This window comes from Gymnoscopelus braueri (assembly GCF_963280865.1).
Source record: "Gymnoscopelus braueri genome assembly, chromosome: 20".
In the NCBI taxonomy this organism is placed as follows: Eukaryota; Metazoa; Chordata; class Actinopteri; order Myctophiformes; family Myctophidae; genus Gymnoscopelus; species Gymnoscopelus braueri.
The window spans coordinates 10,717,921-10,736,094 of record NC_137622.1 but is presented as its reverse complement, the minus strand read 5'-3'; the positions used below and the strand labels follow the sequence as shown (position 1 = coordinate 10,736,094).

Below are 18,174 nucleotides of genomic sequence, written 5' to 3'. Positions count from 1 at the left end.
ATATTATTTTCCACTTCGGGTCAATGTCTGTCCATTAATAATTACTTGTTGGCTTTTATTAGACTTTTATTGCACTTAACACAGAGTCAGTGTAGTTGTCATCTCCTCTGTTCCCGTGTGTGTGTCAAGGGCTGGGCTCCGCCCTTTGTGAAACACAGAGCAGAGGAGAGTAAATAGTGTGACTGACTAAATGACAACAACGCAGTAGACTCCTAGCTTCCCCCACCCCGCCCAAGGCAATGGTAGAGGAAACTGAAGCGGTGAAATAAACCCAGAGAGAAAGAGGCTTATGACACAGCTACGTAAGACCAAAATTTGACACAACGTATTGACTTAAAAAGGATTTTCTTAGCTTACAAGTTTCCACTTCCATAGCAATGCAATGGAAAATTAATGCCCTACATTGTATGACAAAGGTGCGCAAGAACTGCGAAAATAGCTGATCTACAAGCTCATGATTTAAGTTTGTAGATCTGCTAGTTTTGAGACTTCAATTCAAGTCTTTCAATTAAAAGTATTAACAAGTGCTTGTAACTACTAAATAACAACATTTGATCCATTGTTATCTTATCAGTTTCCTGAAAAGTAACGGTTTTGGACAAGGTTTCTTCCTTAGTGACGCTATGCAAACTAATACCTTACCTGACTAAACACTGTATTGTCTTCACAATTCACCAGCTGCCTCTATTAGTACAGTCAACAAAGATGAATATAGTTGAGTCTCTTCCATGTAGATTACGACCCATGCCAGATTTATAGGCCCCATCCCAATTTGAGAGTCCTAGACCAAGGATTACTGATATTTAGACCAATATTTTGACAAAAGAAGGTGCAAAATCTTAACATCAATTAGAAAAAACTTGGATTTGATTAGTTTATATTTGAGAACATCGGCTTCCACGTTAGAATCGTAAATATTGCAATGATTGCTGCTGTCACTGCTGACGACTCAGTTCAGTGCTTAGCCTGTAGCTATAGAAGAGCTCAGACATTTTACAGTATGCGGACGTTTTTACGTATTGATTTTCCTGACATATCCAACATTAGCGTAAGAGAAATGAACACAATATAGGCAGGCGAGGGGCTGTGTATATTGCATAGGCATCCTCCTGTTTGCTCTTAGTTTCTCACCATATAGAGGAAATCTTGCCTTATGTTCCAAGGCATGATATTTATGGTTAGAAAGTTTAACCATGATCAGACACAAGCACACTGTTTGGAACTTGAACCTCACTGTGCCTAGATATCAATCCATTTATGAAGCCGTATGTGTGCTTTTTCGTGTGGTGAGATGATATCTAAACACACGATTTGCATTAGTGTTTTTGGTTGAACTGAGAAGACTTGCCAATGCCCAGGCAATACTATTGCATAGGGAAGTGGATCCCCTGCTTTTCAGACCATGGCGTAACTATTAAATGGATACATTTTAGCCCCGCTAGTAGCAAGGTCAGTTTTCCTCTTGCGCCTCCTTTCTGCCAACATTGTTAGTTGGATATCAGGAGCAGCACGGCTGCTAGCAATGCGTTTATTCTCTTAAGGCCTTTACACGCCGGAAGAATGACGAATAAACGATACAAAAATTGGAAATACTCTCTGGTGAATATTTCGCCTCAAAACTATTCATACTGTATGGTTGATGCCTCATTCATACAAGTTAATGCTTTTATGTGTGGTGCACAAGCTCAGAAAAATGTGATCTGATTCACTTCTGAATCATACTTACGGGTGATTTATACTTGGTTGAATGCCAGTGTCACGCAGCCAAGTATAAATCAGGCGTTATGTAACTTGTGTCTATGTAGAGTTTGGCTATATTGCATTAACCAGCCGAGTCAGTGTTGAGTCCATCTAAGGCTAAGCCAAGGACTCCCTGCAGTGCCAGAAAATAAGACTTCTGTGTTTCCATCTAGTTATTTCTGTCTTGTCAGAATTAAGATTATTCTAAGAGTGGGAAGCCTTCTTCTGCTTCTTCTGAACACATTGGAACACCCACAGGGATAAGCAGTGTATTACTCCCACTAAGGATGCTACGTCTTTACCCATGAGAAATTGTCTTGATTGAGAAACGTGGCATTTCTTTATTTAAAGGCGTTGCACATGTGTCAACGTTGGAGGTCTCTCAACCACCACAGTAGCATCCTGTGACGACAATAAATTCTTCCTTTTTTAGTAGAGGCTTTGTCCTTGCAAAGTATGTACCACTGAAATGCTGCACATTCCATCTGCCCCTGCTTTGAGGGGAACGGTGCCAAATCTTACCAGTCCATTTCCCAACATATGTTCATAGTTCCAAAAGTTTATTTGAAAAATTGGTCGTTCCCTTTTCATTATACAGGGATTACAAATAGAATTGCGCTCCAAATCGTTGCTGTCGAGTGGAAACCTTGTTATGTACAAAACCATCACTTTTCAGGAAGTGGAAAAAAGAACCTGTGTTCCAATAGATCTAATGTAGTTATTATTTAGCAACAAGCTTGTTAATACTTTTCATTGACGTACAACTGCTTTCAGCCTGGCGTAAATAGCAAATCTACAAGTTCACTATGTTGTGTGAGCTTGTAGATAGGCTACTTTTGCATGCCGGTATCTTACTATGATTAATGCGGTATAAAATATGGAATTAATTTATGAAAAAAAAAATTAGATATGCAAAATGGAGATGCAAGGTTTCTGCCCGACGGCGTCAAAATGCATCTTCTTAGAAATAGGCTGGGGAAAAAAGGCTGAGCTTAGTTCTGTTGGCTGGAGGCCATGTTGTTAAAGGTTCCAGGCTGCTGGGGAAGAGGTGGAGAGATTTTAGCACCGACTGAGCAGAGGAAGGTGCCATGTGTGCAGCCTTTAACCAATTCAATCCGGGAACGCATCTTTCATTTTACATTTCTTTGGCTATTCAAAAATAGCAGATCTACAAGCTCATAGCGCAGCATTGAGTGCTATGAGCTTGTAGAACTGCTTTTTTTTAAAAATCATATAAATTTGTGCAAATCTTTGAATATATATTTTTCAAAGCAAACATTTGTAACTCAAATTCGTTAAAAAACAAACGGTTAGGATTTAGAAGACATTTGTAGAATTTATTTTAAAAGATTTGCTCAAATCTTTACGATATTTTAAAAATAGCAGATCTACAAGCTCATAACGTGGCACTGAGTGCCGCGCTATGAGCTTGTAGAGCTGCTATTTTTGAATAGCCAAAGACATCGAATATCACAGAGATGCGTTCCCGGATTGAATGTGTTAAAGAGATAGGCAGACAGAGTACCTCTTCTTTAGGTGCATCCACATAAAAATCAAGAAGAAAAATGTCTGCTTCACTTGGCAAGACGAGAAGAGAAGAGGTGAAATGTCTATAGAGATGCAGTGGGTGAAATCTGACATGCAGAGATTTTTTGGTATATGCATTTGTTTTTATCTCTCGACACTCAGGGTGCTGTGCCAACCAATAATGTTAGTATTACACAGATGCCACTTTATTTAAAACGAGTTGCATGAACGCGCGTTCTGTTAAGTCTCGTGAGCTTGGAGCGACTAGCTGGATACAAGACTCCTCTACCCAGCCACGACCACTGATCAAGTGTATATCCAGGAATAGCATCATCTGTGTTATACACCAGGGTAGAAGTTCACAGTCAGTTGGGCCCGGGCATCAGGAAGTGACCATCTCTCCTCAGCAGGACTCCAGTCCCTCTCCTGTGACTGACGTCTGGACATTTAGAATAAATGCATGTACACACCAGGGGCATGACAAATATACAATACGAAAATGCATCGAAAATACTCGCCACTGAATATTTTCCATGAAAACTATTCGTATAGTTCATGCCTCATACAGGTCTTTATTCACTTCATTCACAAAAATAGACCATGATAAGAACGATAATTACTCACACTCTCGGTGCGTAATATTCACGTTGTGGTGCATGGAGTGTGAACGGAGCTGTGGGTTCCTCACTTCACCTCCAAACCCTGGGTCTTCTCCATAGTGAGCTGTACTGCCCATGGTGCAGTATAGCTCCCCTCCTGCCACCTCGTTCGCATGCCAACAAATGTGCTGTAAAGGCAGCTGGCATCTGGTAGCATGCTGGATGGGAATGTGCATGATTCCGTGGAGGAATGTGACAGCTCAGTGCTCTGTATGGCAAATGTTAAAAGGATAGACTTAGCAGGGGATTATGTTATGGCAAACATTTTTATTGTGCTATTGAGAAACTTGCATTGATTTCGTTGCATTGTCACAGCGTAATTTTGTGTCAATTACTACATTTCACGTGTGGGTATCGGTAAGGTAAGCTGTCATTTTCAAATGAATGGCTTCACAAACTATGGTTCATGCCTGGTTATTCTAGGAATTATTATGTTCACATTAGTGATTGAATGTAGAGTGATGGAAATAATCATCAAAAAGGTTTAATAGGTGGAATCGATGAGATTTGAATTAAAACTTGGAACTGGTCTCCATTAAAGGAAAGCTATGCGTGTTTCAATTATAATTGACCTGTTGTGGACAAACTTATGGACCGAATTGATTTCCAATGCACTATCCACTGGTGTACCGTTGCCGCGGTGTGTTAATTTAAATGGATGCAATTTGATAGATTTTGCACTGAATCAGCTGCATGAACTGTTGACTGGATGCTATGATCAATGGCAAGGCGAAAGGAGTCGGTCCTACCCTGGGGCGGTGCAGGCATGGGTAGGCCTGTCATAATCTTATATTAATATTGGCATAATATCCCATTCAATCCGGGAACGCATCTGTGTCATTCTAGATGTGCGCTATAACCATTATTTTATACTTTGGCTATTCAAAAATAGCAGATCTACAAGCTCGTAGCTTGTAGATCTGCACTCGGTGCCGCGCTACGAGCTTGTAGATCTGCTATTTTTGAAAAATCGTGAAAATTATTATAGTATTATATTTTCTAAAGTGAATTTTGCTTCTGGAGGTCCCTGGAACAAAAAATATTTTACACATGTTCACTTTAAAAAATATATATATTCAAAGATTTGCACACATTTTACTATTTAAAAAGAAATAGCTGATCTACAAGCTCAAGGCCGGTGGACCACGTCGTCACGTTCGTCTCACCATGACTCGGCCATAACCATACAAGGAGTTCCCAATGCAGCCATGCCCAAATATGGAGCATGTTGTCTAACCTTGATGTTAGATAACCTCAGCCATCAGGCGCAAACAAATTGGTCAGCTCCGACGGATAGTTGTTACACGATCGTCTAAACACTATTTTGCATAATCGTCTTAATCTTTCATACATCGATGTCCAAAAATCTGCATACATTTTCAAACATGTTCAAAATCAGATCTACAAGCTCTCTAAGTGTCGCATCACGCCGCGCCGAGCTGTGAGCATCGGCTATTTCCACAATTTTATTATATTTTATTTTACATTATTATATTTGACAAATTGATCAAATATGGCCTACAATAGTTTCCCATAGTACATTATTTATATTGAGTATTGGTAATGGTCATTTTCAGTCATTACTCTGTATATTTGAAGTAAGTTATTTGCCTTGTGCAAAGGGCAAACAGAAATGCAAGCTTTATGTTCCCATGTTCAATGGAAAAACACAATTACATCCTTTAATGGCTATTATTTATACAACAATTAATCGTCAAGTAAAATGTCAGGATCGTGACAGCCCTGGGCATAGGGACCTTCTCGCATGACTCCAGAAGCGATAATATGTTGTGTGGCGTGCGCCTTTGCAGCTAATTGGTGGTAGTCAGGCATTAGTCGGGCCCGATCACTCGATTCAGTATGTTGAACCGGCGGCAGAGATCATCGGGAAGTGAGAGCATTTCACTTGCATTTGCCCTTAAAAATAGATACTAGAAGTTTGGACAGCATGCACTAAGAGCGAAAGAGCGAGGCAGTGTGTGTGTGAGAGAGAGACTCTCAGGTGCACTCATTTATGGTGAAAGAATGTCATAATTGATTAGATGGCAGACATATTTTTATTTGTAAAGGTGGATTTCGCTCCTGTAGTGAGTTTTGTGCCCATAAGGATCTGTGTCAAACGTGATACACCGGAAACAAAAACAGAAAGACATGCTCAATCTACTGGCGGTGGAAAAAGGACTCGCTTGTTGTTTGTGTATTTTTCAACCTTTTAAAAGTGGAAAGTGGGAGAGTTATTGTTTATTATGGTATGAAGTTGTTTCCTCTCGTGCAGGTGCAGAACAGCACCAGCCCACTGATGGTCAGCTGTAGTCTGTGCAGTGTGTTTGGAGCAGCTTTTACCCATGAGACGTCATCCAACTTCACCCGATCTGACCCCCCGAAATAGTCGCAGTTTGGGGACAACAGCCGCTATAGAAACTCTGGCAAATGGGTCCACAGAAACATTTTTTTTTCTTTTTCTGCCAGCGCTCCCCCTGTACTTGGCACTCATGGTTAAAATTACTGTGACTCCACGCCTTGTGCTGAAAAGTTGAGAATATTGTTTTGTAATTGTGTCTCAGAAACTATATAAAAATGTGACGCTGCAAGAGAGGAGCGCACCCCTGGAAAAAAAAAAGATTCCCCCCTTAAACGGGGCAAGACAGCTCGATCTGGTCAGGCCTTTAGAGTTTGTTGCTTCCAAACATTAATGTCAGAGGAAGTGATGTTGAGAGCCAGACACATAATCTGAATGTGGGCTGATGGTAGTCATGGAGATCATGGGGGTGACAAGACTCCAGCGCTAGTTTGTCTTTATATAAACATAATCTCCACACCCCCTCTCTGGTTGTCGTCACTGAAATGGCTCCCCTGTGGTGCATTCACGTCTGTTTGCATGGTTTGTACGGGGTACCGTGTATGTTTACATCAAAGCTTCACTTGCACCCTGCCATAAGTGCTCGTCAACCCAAGTCAGGATACAGGTTTTTAATGGTTCAGCACAATTCTCCAGAGAGGCTCCCTCTCATCCCAGGGATGCTCATTGAAGGGTGGAGGAGAAGGGAAGGATTCTTTAGAGAGACACTTACATCCACTCCTGCTGCCAGCAGTGCGTTAAGTAACAGTGTCCCAATCAACACGGTGTTTAACCACTTAACTTATATACTTGGTCGTACAGCAAATAGCTAAAATCGCCGATCTACAATTTCACAACACATCAAAATGCGACGCGTTGTGAGCATGTCGATCTGCTATTTTCACTACTATATAATAGTATTTGATTTAAAAAAAATCTCATAATGACATGACCAAAATAAAGACGGCAGGTTAAGTTTTAAGTCACTTTCCTGTTTTTTTTTTCATTTGCTTTTGCAATTCCAAAAACTTGAAATAGCTGGGGGGGGGGTCAGCATTTTGGCCTTTTTTGTCCATTGTGTACTTGCCTTTTTGACAAAGCATCTTAAAATCCTAAGCATTCAGGCTCGGTTCTTTTGTTTTTTATTTATATATTTTTGGCTAAGAAATGGCAATCTTTAAATTCCCTGACCTAAATCTGGTGACCATAAGTGGATACATAATGTTGCACTCCCTCTGGCGAATGCAAAAATGTTTAGAAATTGCAGCGTGGGGGAGCTTGATTTGTTGGTCAATACAACAAAATTTACTCTCAAACTATAAATGTTGGCAGCAGAGAACGGCACTTGCTTAGCTCAGCATTCTGGCTCTCACCGGGCCGCTGGCTTTTTGAGAGTGTCAGGAATATTTGCCTCTCTGATTCTAGGAGGGTAATGGTGCTGTGGCAGCCTGGTGATTTAATCATCGGGAAGAAGGTCTGTCCTGGACTGTCAGCATCCAGTGCTGTATGAATTGTGAGAAATTAACTATTCTCGTTTATTTAAAGAAGGGGGGGAAAAAAACACTGTAGTAATTTAACAGCTTAGCTTTTGTTTACGTCAAATTCTCCTCTTCTTTCTCTCTCGCTTCTCTCACTCTCCCTCCGTGGTGTCATACCGTATCATTTTAGCAGCTTTATGAATTAATCCCTGGCGGTGGGTGTTGTGTCCCACAGGGATTGATGGCGTTGCAGGGCTGCCCCATTTATGACGAAACGCTGGGATGCATTCTATTTTTACATTTGTGTTTGTTCTTCTCTCTCGCCATCGCAGGAAATATGCACATACCGACAAAATGCCTTTACGAAGCAGGTCTGTCAGACTGCCACGCTGTGCCTGACCAGTGTGATGTGTTGTTTGTGTTTTAGGTGGCCAACCTGGCGTGCTCCATCTCCAACAATGAGGAGGGAGTGAAGTTGGTCCGGATGGCAGCCAACCAGCTGGAGATCCTCTGCCCTCAGGTATCTGATGCTAAGCCCAAGCTCCTCGCTTGTTTCACGTCTATTCTTCTCCACCCAGAATGTCCCCCTAGACCCCTTTTGAGCGCCACTCTTTCATTCAGTCAATGCCCAGCCAGCACCCTTCCCCCCTCATTTCCACAGTACAGTGCCAACCTCCATGCCTGGCCAGACCCCTGCAGCTCCACAGCGCAGAACTCGCATGTTCTGCCAGCTCTCGTACTCCCATAAATGCTACTGACAACAATCAACTGTGGCATCTGTTTTTTTTAGGGGATTTTAATTCCTCTGTCACAGTCCTCATATTCTTAACTTAACCCATTAACACATCCACCGCCAGAGGTTAATCTCATAATGTACTCACCAGTGCCAAGGTGTTTTTGTTGTTTTTTAGTTTTTTTCATGTCGCCATAGATCTTGTTAAAATCCTTAAGATTGAGCTGTGAACGGTCTGTTTACATCCGCGAGATCTCCCTGTATCTCCCAGTGAAGATCGCGTGTCAAACGGGGCATCCATGTTTGAGTTAGAGCGGATTACGTTAAACAGTGAAATGCGAGGAGAAAAAACTACAGGAAGAGAATTGAGTTTCAGTTTCGTCTGTAGAATGGGAGCGGGCGTGATCGTCGAAACCGGATCCCAAATAATTCTATTTCCTGTCATCAAACCGGAAACGGAAGTGGATCAAAAAAATTCCGAAAGTGCACCACCAAAGTTGTTCCAGGGACCCCCCCCAGAAGCAAAGATTTGAGTTAAAGATGTAGTTTAAAAGAATATATATATATTCAAGGATTTGCAAACATTTTTACGATTTTTCAGCAGATAGCTGATATACAAGTAGCAGATATACAAGCTCATAGCGTGGCACTAGCGTGCCGTGCTATGAGCTTGTAGATCTGCTATATTTTGAATAGCCAAATAAATCTTAAAATGACACAGATACGTTCCCGGTCTAAATGGCTTAATGGAAAAAGGAATGGGCATGTCAAATAGAGTAGTTCACTAAAAGCCTGAATGATCCGGAGTCTTATTGGCTCTAAGGGCGTTATTGAGCTTATCGTAACCCTGCCAGCCTCAGTCCCTCATCTCCCAACCCCTCTCCAGAATTCCACCGCTGCCGTTCTTTTTAATCGCACCTAATGACTCCCATTCATTCTCAGCTTTAATATCCACAGATGTATTTCCCCGCTGCAAAAAAAAAACAAGCAGCCATTCATTTCATTCATGCCTTCACAACATTCTCTTGTCCTAATCAGTCCCGGCGATGAATTGGCTTCACGCCGCAGTCCAAACGCAGGGGGTCGTGCAATCAACCTATGCTAATGTTGTGGCTGTGGGCTCTGCCGTAATGGGGCTTTAATTGTTGTAATTGGGGTGCTTGCAGGTGATTAATGCGGCGTTGGCCCTGGCTGCCAAGCCCAACAGTAAGGTGGCCCAGGACAACATGGACCTATTCAAGGAGCAATGGGAGAAGCAGGTCCGTGTCCTAACCGACGCCGTTGACGACATCACATCCATTGATGACTTCCTCTGTGTGTCTGGTAAGTGGGACTTTCATGTATGTTGCCACCATGGTTGGCTGTACTTAAACTAACAAGATGTTTTAAAGGTGAAAGCAGGACATCTAAACTGCAAGCATTGATTAAGAGAACAGCAGTCTTTGTCCTCCCTTGATGAGAACTATGTATGCTACATAAAGGCTGATTGGACTTCACAAGCCAGACAAAGGCACTGACGTTATGTCTGATATTGACATCCTGTCACGTGTGTTAACACACACAAAGCGGCCCGCCATGGCGTGGCCTTAAAGAGTTCTCATTAAGCATTAAGCAGAGTGACTCCCTTCACCTCCAGTCAAGGGCGGACTGCAGTTTACACTGCGGACATTTGCATTTTACAGGCTCCAGAGTGATTGTCTTCATTCTTCTCCCCTCTGCCCTTGTGCTTCCTATTAGCCATCTTTAAGCCGGGGACAATGAAAACACAGCATGAAGGATGAGAATTTGCAGCTTCAACTCGCTGCACCCGTTGTTTGCTGGCACAGTAGTTGTCCCTGTCCTTATTTTGGGGGCTTCCAAGTCAGGGAGTGAAAATACACCTGCATAAAGAGAAGATAAGAGAGAAATTGTTCTTGGACACAGACGCATACAGTATCTGCTGTTAAAGACACAGTGACACAGTGTATACATAAAGTACTGTACATAAACAGACTGCGCACAAATTGCACACTGCCCATTGAACATCATCAGTGAGTGCTGGGGTGTTAAGTTTGCTTTGCAAGCACACTGCAGGTTTTTCCTGCACAAACACCACAGTCAGGAGCCCGCCCTCTTTTCTAATGTTGTCAGTGCATCTGGGAAGAGTTGGTTTGCATGTTTGTAGAAATTAATAGTTAATAAAGAGCTAAAAGAAAATGTAAATGAGTAACTGGTTTGTTGTTTTTGTGTCCCCAGAGAACCACATCCTGGAGGATGTGAATAAGTGTGTGATTGCGCTGCAGGAGAAGGATGTGGACGGTTTGGATCGCACTGCCGGGGCCATCCGAGGCCGCGCTGCCAGAGTGGTTCACGTGGTCACCTCAGAAATGGACAACTACGAGCCTGGAGTCTACACTGAGAAGGTCCTGGAGGCCACCAAGCTCCTCACTAACACAGGTACCAAAGACACAGAGCTAGCGTGCAGATGGGAAAATAGAACTGGAAACTGAGTTGGAGCCTGTTATTGGTAATCATTTCTTTGGGGTTTATCACGGTATACCAGCTTCGGTTGCTATGTTGAAAGGAAAGGAAACCAAATTTATTTTGGCAGATATTAAAATGATGCTTATTTAACTGCCAGAGTATATACAACTAAATAAGGGCCTGGCTGCCAGCGAGCCTTTTCAAGTAGTCACAGAATATTTATCTCCAGTATGATCGATCCCCTGATGGTTGCTAATCACGGAAGGTTTCACTGTGCTTCTGCAACAAAAAAAAAACATTGCGACCTCCCGTTTGCTTGTTATACGCCGTTAAAAATAGCATGTTTTGGCAACAATACATCACAAAAAAAAAACTACACAGAAGCGGAGATACAGGACTTTGAAGTAATAAGTTAACCAGGAAGTGAATGGAGCAGTAAATCTTTGGATCACGTTCTCTCCTGGTTCTGTATATATATATATATATTTTTTTTTAAACGTGTCTAAACTCGTCGTTGGCACTGTGAGCCCTGGTAGAATTCAACAAGTTAACTCGTCTATGGCAGTCAATGAGTTAAAGGATTGGCAGAATCTGATGACAGATAAACGGCCTGAAAGGCTCTTTTTTTCCAGAGATAAACCCAGAAGTCCTATACTGGGTTAAAAACTTTAAGGACAATCTCTATTAAAAACCCTTGATACAAGTCCACAAGCTACACTTGCATAAGCAACAAAAGAGCACAAGTTTTGGTTGTTTTTCATGTTTTTTCTCACTTTCTGAGAAGTGAAGCTCTTTATTCGTTTCTCTATATTGCACTTCATCCTAAAAGCTAGTGAGCTCAGTGAATTTAATGGGTGCTAGAATCAAAATTGAATACAGAAGATGAAACTGGAAGATAATGGGCTCTCCTGGGGCACCAAATATCAGCCCAGTGTGATGAATGTTGAAGAGGGTCAAAAGTGGGTTTATACTGCCCTCCCTTTCTGTCAGCCATTTCCCTCTATAAGGGCCTCATCAACAGACTGAGGTTGATTTTATGTTTGACTCTGTATTAAGGCTAATTTATGCTTTGTTCCATGACCATTTGGAAACATGTAATTTCTGTCGAGCAACAATTATTGAAAGGTTCATAGGACAAAAGTATATATTGGCCTAGAGTGTGCATGACTATTGAAAGCTGAGAGGATCACAATGATTGTTTACTAGATACATTTCACGTACAGTAGCTGGTTTATGTTATGTAAGGGATAATGAACAGCAAGTCATTGAGAAATGAACCCATACAGGGAGATGCAGGAAGTGAAGGGGTATTGAATCATGTGGCTTGTTTTTTTTAATGTCTTATGTCGGATGATAATGAAATTGAATGGTTTATGAGAGGAACTTTTTGTTTAAAAAAAAAAAAATGTGTTCTGGGATCTATGACATATAATTTGTGTATAGGATATAGGTAAGCCTTGCCGAGCCATGTGGCCCACAGGGCAGGAGCCTATCTCCTGTTTCTGTAGCGTGAGGCGGCTTGATGTACAAGTACATCCCCCAGCCATGATGTACACGTACACTAGTATGTGACAGGGACTCCAAATCCAAGCCTTGATGCTGAGTGCCAAGCAGGGAGGCATTGGGTCCCATTTCTATAGTCTATTGGTATGACCCGGCTGGGGAATCGAACCCCGACCTCCCAATCTCAGGGCGGACACTCTAACCGCAATAAGGGCTGGTGTGTATATAGGCTATATACAATATGCAGTAAATAAATCATAATACGTTTTGTAAGATGTCATGTCTTTTTCGTTATGATTTATATGATGCCTTGATCTGCATAACATATTATGCGTGTGCTCATGCTGAATTACAGTCACAGCCTTCATAGAAAATGTTACCAAACCTTTTTGTTGGTACATAAGACAACATTGCTGTTCTTTTTTCTTGCCTCTGCTCCCCTCGTCCCTGCAACTCGTGTGCGTCCACGCCCCTGCTGCTGAGGCCCAGCTAAATGTTAAATACTGAATGAGAAGTAGCATTAATGCAAACGTACCCGACATCCCTCTGAGGCAGCCATTATAACGTCCATGGGGCAAAATACATTGCCTTTGGGACCGCTTTGTAAAACATTGAAATGGAAAGCTGCTATGCATCATGCTAAATGAAGGCTGTAACCTCCCTCACACATTGACTAGTGGCCTTGTTTTATATCCAGAATCCCACCGCTAGTGTGTTAGTCCTGGCATTTTATCACTTAACCCCACCCCCACACAACTCCTCTCAACTTCCGATACATAATACGCAGAAGATGAATTTATGAACATATGCCAACTGTCAGAGCTTCTTGTTATTACCACCACACTTGGCTTTATTAACTGTTCAGAGGCTAATTCTTTTTTTTGTTTTTCACTTATACAGCAAGGAATCTTGGATTTTTAACAAACCACAGTTGGGATTTTTACTGCTTCTCCAGAGCCTGCCTCTTATGAATGTCTGTGTTTGTAATGTTATGTCAGAAAGCCTGAGATAGCCTATCAACTTGGGGAATGTCGAGAACATGGATTAGAGCAGTAAGCTCTCATACAGCCGGATTGTAGGGTTTTATGCATGGTGCTTTCTCTGGCCGTCCAGATTCTTTCATACGTTTATGAATAATGCTCTATGTGATGCCAGAGTCTAGAGTGAGAGACGAGTAGTGACACGTTTACATAGAAACAGTCTGTGGCTTCCATTGTCTTTTGTCTGTTTATTTTGGCTGTGTGCACCCACCCACATCGACACGTGTTGGAGTGAAAACTCAATCGATGTAATTTCTCTCTTGCTCAGTCGCTTTCTCACACCAATTTTTTTCACATGCTCTTTTCTCTCCACCCCCCCTCCCCCAATCCTGTCTCTCTTCCATGCCTGCAGTTATGCCACGGTTTACAGAGCAGGTTGAAGCCGCAGTGGAGGCCCTGAGTGCAAACCCCTCCATGCCCGTGGATGAGAACGAGTTCATCGATGCGTCCCGTCTTGTGTATGACGGTGTCCGTGACATACGCAAGGCTGTCCTCATGATCAGGGTGAGTCAATACCCCAACGTGTTCACAGTTCCCGCCTGTCGCCATTCTGTCACTACTAGGAGTGTCGCTATTGTGAAAACAAGCCCCGAAAGACCAATCAAATGAACAAAGGAAGCGGAGGCATGCATGAACCAGGCCTTAGACTAAAACCCCCTCCGAGAGCTTGGACGGATTCCAAACTGTCAGGAATAAATAATGTCCCTTTACGTTCATATCGTGTGCTTCAAGTTTATAGAAAGCCTTGCCTCCAGCATCACATATCCCTGATCACATTAAGAAGCTCTGCTTCCTTGAGAGCACTATAAGTCACGTAAGATTTATTCACCTTGCATTGCTCTTATTTGAGCTAGGTTATTTAAAACAATTTAAACTGATGGACGCTCCTCTGTGCGGAACATTGAATTAGACCTTGTACTGAATGATGTAGCTGAATGCTGTAGTCTGCTCTTGAAGTTATATATGGCGGTGCACTTGCCGTGCGCACCATATGGTTATCATTTAATAATATGCGTGTGGCTCTGTGTGCATGTGTAACTAACGGCAGCTAACGATGAACTTGTCTCAGGCAAGTGCCGACCTAATTGACCAGACTTGCAATACCGTGTAAAGGCAGCCTTAGTTGTCTGTGGGGTAATGGCCTTTGCCTGAGCAGAACTATAACTGAGACAGATGGTAGCTTGGTGCCACTCAAGCGTTACCCAATTGACTGACAATGAGCTGACAACAAACCCTCTCCAGCCATAAAGACAGACAGATCGCTCTTAAATGTTTTATTGTGCAACTAGGTTAAACGCTTTAACTCCACAAATTTTAACCACTTTCAAGCCGGCGTCCATAGTTTAGACATGTTATTATAGGGGGCTATTTTAAAGTAAAAAAAATAATTTTAAGTGGATTATATCCTCAATATTTAAAACTTTTCTTTGTTGTGCAGCTAGGCTAAATGATCAGTGGCCTAATGTATTGTGTCCAACGTAAGATTGGGAGGTCAGGTTTTCAGTCCCTTGTTTCCAATAAATAATTTAATTTAATCATTTAATTTAATCATTTTAATATTTTTTTAATTGTAAGTGAAAAAGCTGGTATGCAGGAGTCCTGTTCTACATTATACTCAGTATAATAATTCATCTTGTCTTGACGATCAATAATGAAGTATGTATTTGGAGTTACGCCATGCTAGTTTATTGTATTATGCCATCATCTGCCATTGTTTTCTCCTTGTTTTTAATATGTTGAAATTGGAACCATTTAGTCTTGACAACACATTGTATGTAGACAATAGTGTTCCCAAACTGTACTTGGTCTCCCATTAATAATGCTGCTCAGACTTAGACAAACGGCAAACGAGAGCGGAGCCATTATGCCGTATTTGCATTATAATAAGTAATTGATTTAAGACGAAGGTTTTAATTAGCATTCTTTAGCTGGGAGTGCGAGTCGGAGAACAGCATTCAATTTCCCCCTCTGCCCCACTCCACTCTTGTTATCCAGATTGATTAAGCCGTTAACACAGGGGCCCCCAGGGCTGGCTGAACGCTACCTGGTGGCAGTGCGTTTGGGTGGGTGTGCGTGGTGGCTCAACACAACATTGGATTTATGAGAAGCCCTCGCTACTTATGAATCTATCAGTGGTTCAATCTCCAATCGACTCGGAGCAGGCGATCAATGAGGATCTCTGAATATTATTACCATTATCTCTTTTTTTTGTGCACATTCAGTGAGGCTCATGCATTTCCCAGGTGAATGCTTGGCCTTTAGGATCGTCTGTGAGGAGTGATCGCCACAGGTTGCGCAGCGATTATTCAGCAAGTTAGCTAGTGTGTTTCAGCACTTTCTGTACAGAAGTCGGCCTGAACTTCCTCTTGGCTGCTGTGAGGTAATGTTGGCACTCTTTGTGTGTGTGTGTGTGTTTGTTGTGTGCACGCGCACGCACGCACATACAGGTACACAGAGTTTGGAACCCAAGTATATCAGATGCATTTGCTTTGATCTAAAAGCGCTTTTCAAAATCCCAGGCATGACCGAGCTGCCCCACAGTGGCACACTCCCCCACAACAAACCAGGCATGTCCAGCTCGACAGTCTTGACTGAATATGAAAGCCTGCAAAAAAGGCTGCAAATCAGCCAAGCTAAAAAGGTCTGTGAAACAAAAGCTCTGGAGGGCACACGCGTGCGCACACACTCCATCTTTGTTGCACAATCTTTGAGCACGCGCCCCACAGTGCTCTTGAATGGGAACAGACAAGTGTGTGGTTGAGGCTACTTAAGATGGACAGAGTCTTTAACCTCTGTAAGTGGAGCCCTGGCAGCCCTTGTCGAGCGTCCCCTTGGGCGCGTGACAGGCAGGCAGACCCCTTCCTCCCACCTACAGCGACACACGAGAGGAAATGTCTCCCAGAAATCAAACAAAAGTGTCTCGGGTGCTCCGCCACTGACAGCTCGGATACACGGGGCAGCTGTGGCTACCTGGGATCCCTAACGCTACTTGACTTTCAACAGCCCCAAGGTGATATCTTTGCATGCGGTGTCCTACAAAGAAAATATGGCTGTTCTGCGGCTCCACGCTGAGTGGGTGAACGTCACAAGAAGAAAAAGATGGAGGCTATGTAATGTTATTTGTCTACCTCTGTCCACACCATGATAACGGATAGTTGGTGAACGCCACGATAAGGCTGAGGCCTACATTCCATAGTCCTCAGTTGTCCTCTGCAGGGCTATATCTTTCACCTTTACATTCCCATAGGGCAACCAACCCTGGGCTGTCATTTTCTGAGCCTCCCACATTCACGGATTATCAGTAGCTCAGGCAGGGGTTGCCAGATCTGCTTATTATAATTTCCCCGCAAGGTTTTATTTTAAAATAGCGATCTACAAGCTCACAACGCGTCGCATCGCGACGCGTTGTGAGCTTGTAGATCGGCTATTTTCAAATAGCTGATGTATATTTTAAAGTGCTCATGTGGCCCATAGTCGCTGCTTTTGGGCTGGTTTTCCTAGACCTGGTTGCTTGTTTCTCTCACAGAATCTGGCAACACTTGAGCTCAGGTCACAGCGGGTCACATCAAAGTAACCACTGTACAGCTTTGTCTGAGTCGAAAGAGATGCCCATGTGTCACTTTTTTGCTCTGTATCTCAAACCCCATAACCCTCCTTTTTCCCCCCCTCTGGGGAAAAAAATTTTAGCTTCATGTTCCATAAAGCTGCATATGGTGCTAGTGTGAGACCTTGGGGCTATTTTTAGAAGTGAAGTTTTCCAAATCCATTACAGACACAGGAGGCATAGAGACAGTTGGATAAGCCCAAGTAGCGGAGCACACGCATGATAATGCACTTTTATCTGTCCACCACATCTTTCCCGCTGTGCGTATCGCCACCAAATGCATTTCCTTGTCAGTCGGGTTTTGTGTTTTTTGCTTTGAGCATACCCTAGCGTGTTGGCTTCTTTTGCATACTAATATATGGAAAGAATGCTGCCTCTGGGCTCGCTTTGCATGCGGTACATGACTCGGGGAGCCGTTAAGGATCAGGGATATGGTGGCAGCACCACTATAAGAGCACTACTCTACAGATAGCAGCAACAGATGGAGCTCTGATTGAACTGTTATACTCCCAATATTCTTCCTTCTAGCTTCATAGCTCTATGGTCCCCTCTCAGAATGCACAGGCAGCACATTACACTTGATTTACAAATTCATTTAAGAGTTTACAGTTTCCCCATACGAGACTATGGGGGGAAGAAGACATTCATCTGACGCTGCCATACTTGGCAAGCGCCTCTGCATTTTGTCATAGATCATAAGCAGGCTGGTTATTTAACGGTGTTCTAATGGCTCTCACACTGACTGAGTTTTTTTTTTTGTTATCCGTATTTTTCCCTCCATGCAACTTCTCTTTTCTTTCTTTCAACTCTGTCCTTTTCTCTTGTTTACCGCCTCCTTCCTTCCCTGTCCCACTCGCATTTCTTTCACCTGACTTTTCCTTATTTAATTAAAGTTTTCCCTCTTCCCCCTGTGTCCTGTGCAGACTCCGGAGGAGCTTGACGACTCTGACTTTGAGACCGAGGACTTTGACGTCCGCAGCAGGACCAGCGTGCAGACGGACGACGATCAACTTATTGTCGGCCAGAGCGCCAGGGTGAGTCCACTGCTTCAGCCACGCTATCTGCACGCACTAATCCCCCGGCGTGCCC

The 18,174-nt window shown here is 42.9% G+C and overlaps 1 protein-coding gene across 1 annotated transcript in view; it reads left to right on the top strand.

The window, feature by feature from the left end:
* ctnna1 (catenin (cadherin-associated protein), alpha 1) overlaps positions 1 to 18,174 on the top strand; it is a 133,242-nt gene that overhangs the window by 72,473 nt on the left and 42,595 nt on the right. Inside the window, exons 9-13 of the mRNA XM_080416484.1 lie at positions 8,170 to 8,262; positions 9,642 to 9,798; positions 10,711 to 10,911; positions 13,834 to 13,985; positions 18,009 to 18,119. Of these exons, the coding sequence (XP_080272610.1) occupies positions 8,170 to 8,262; positions 9,642 to 9,798; positions 10,711 to 10,911; positions 13,834 to 13,985; positions 18,009 to 18,119 (714 nt within the window). The remainder of the gene's footprint in view (positions 1 to 8,169; positions 8,263 to 9,641; positions 9,799 to 10,710; positions 10,912 to 13,833; positions 13,986 to 18,008; positions 18,120 to 18,174) is intronic.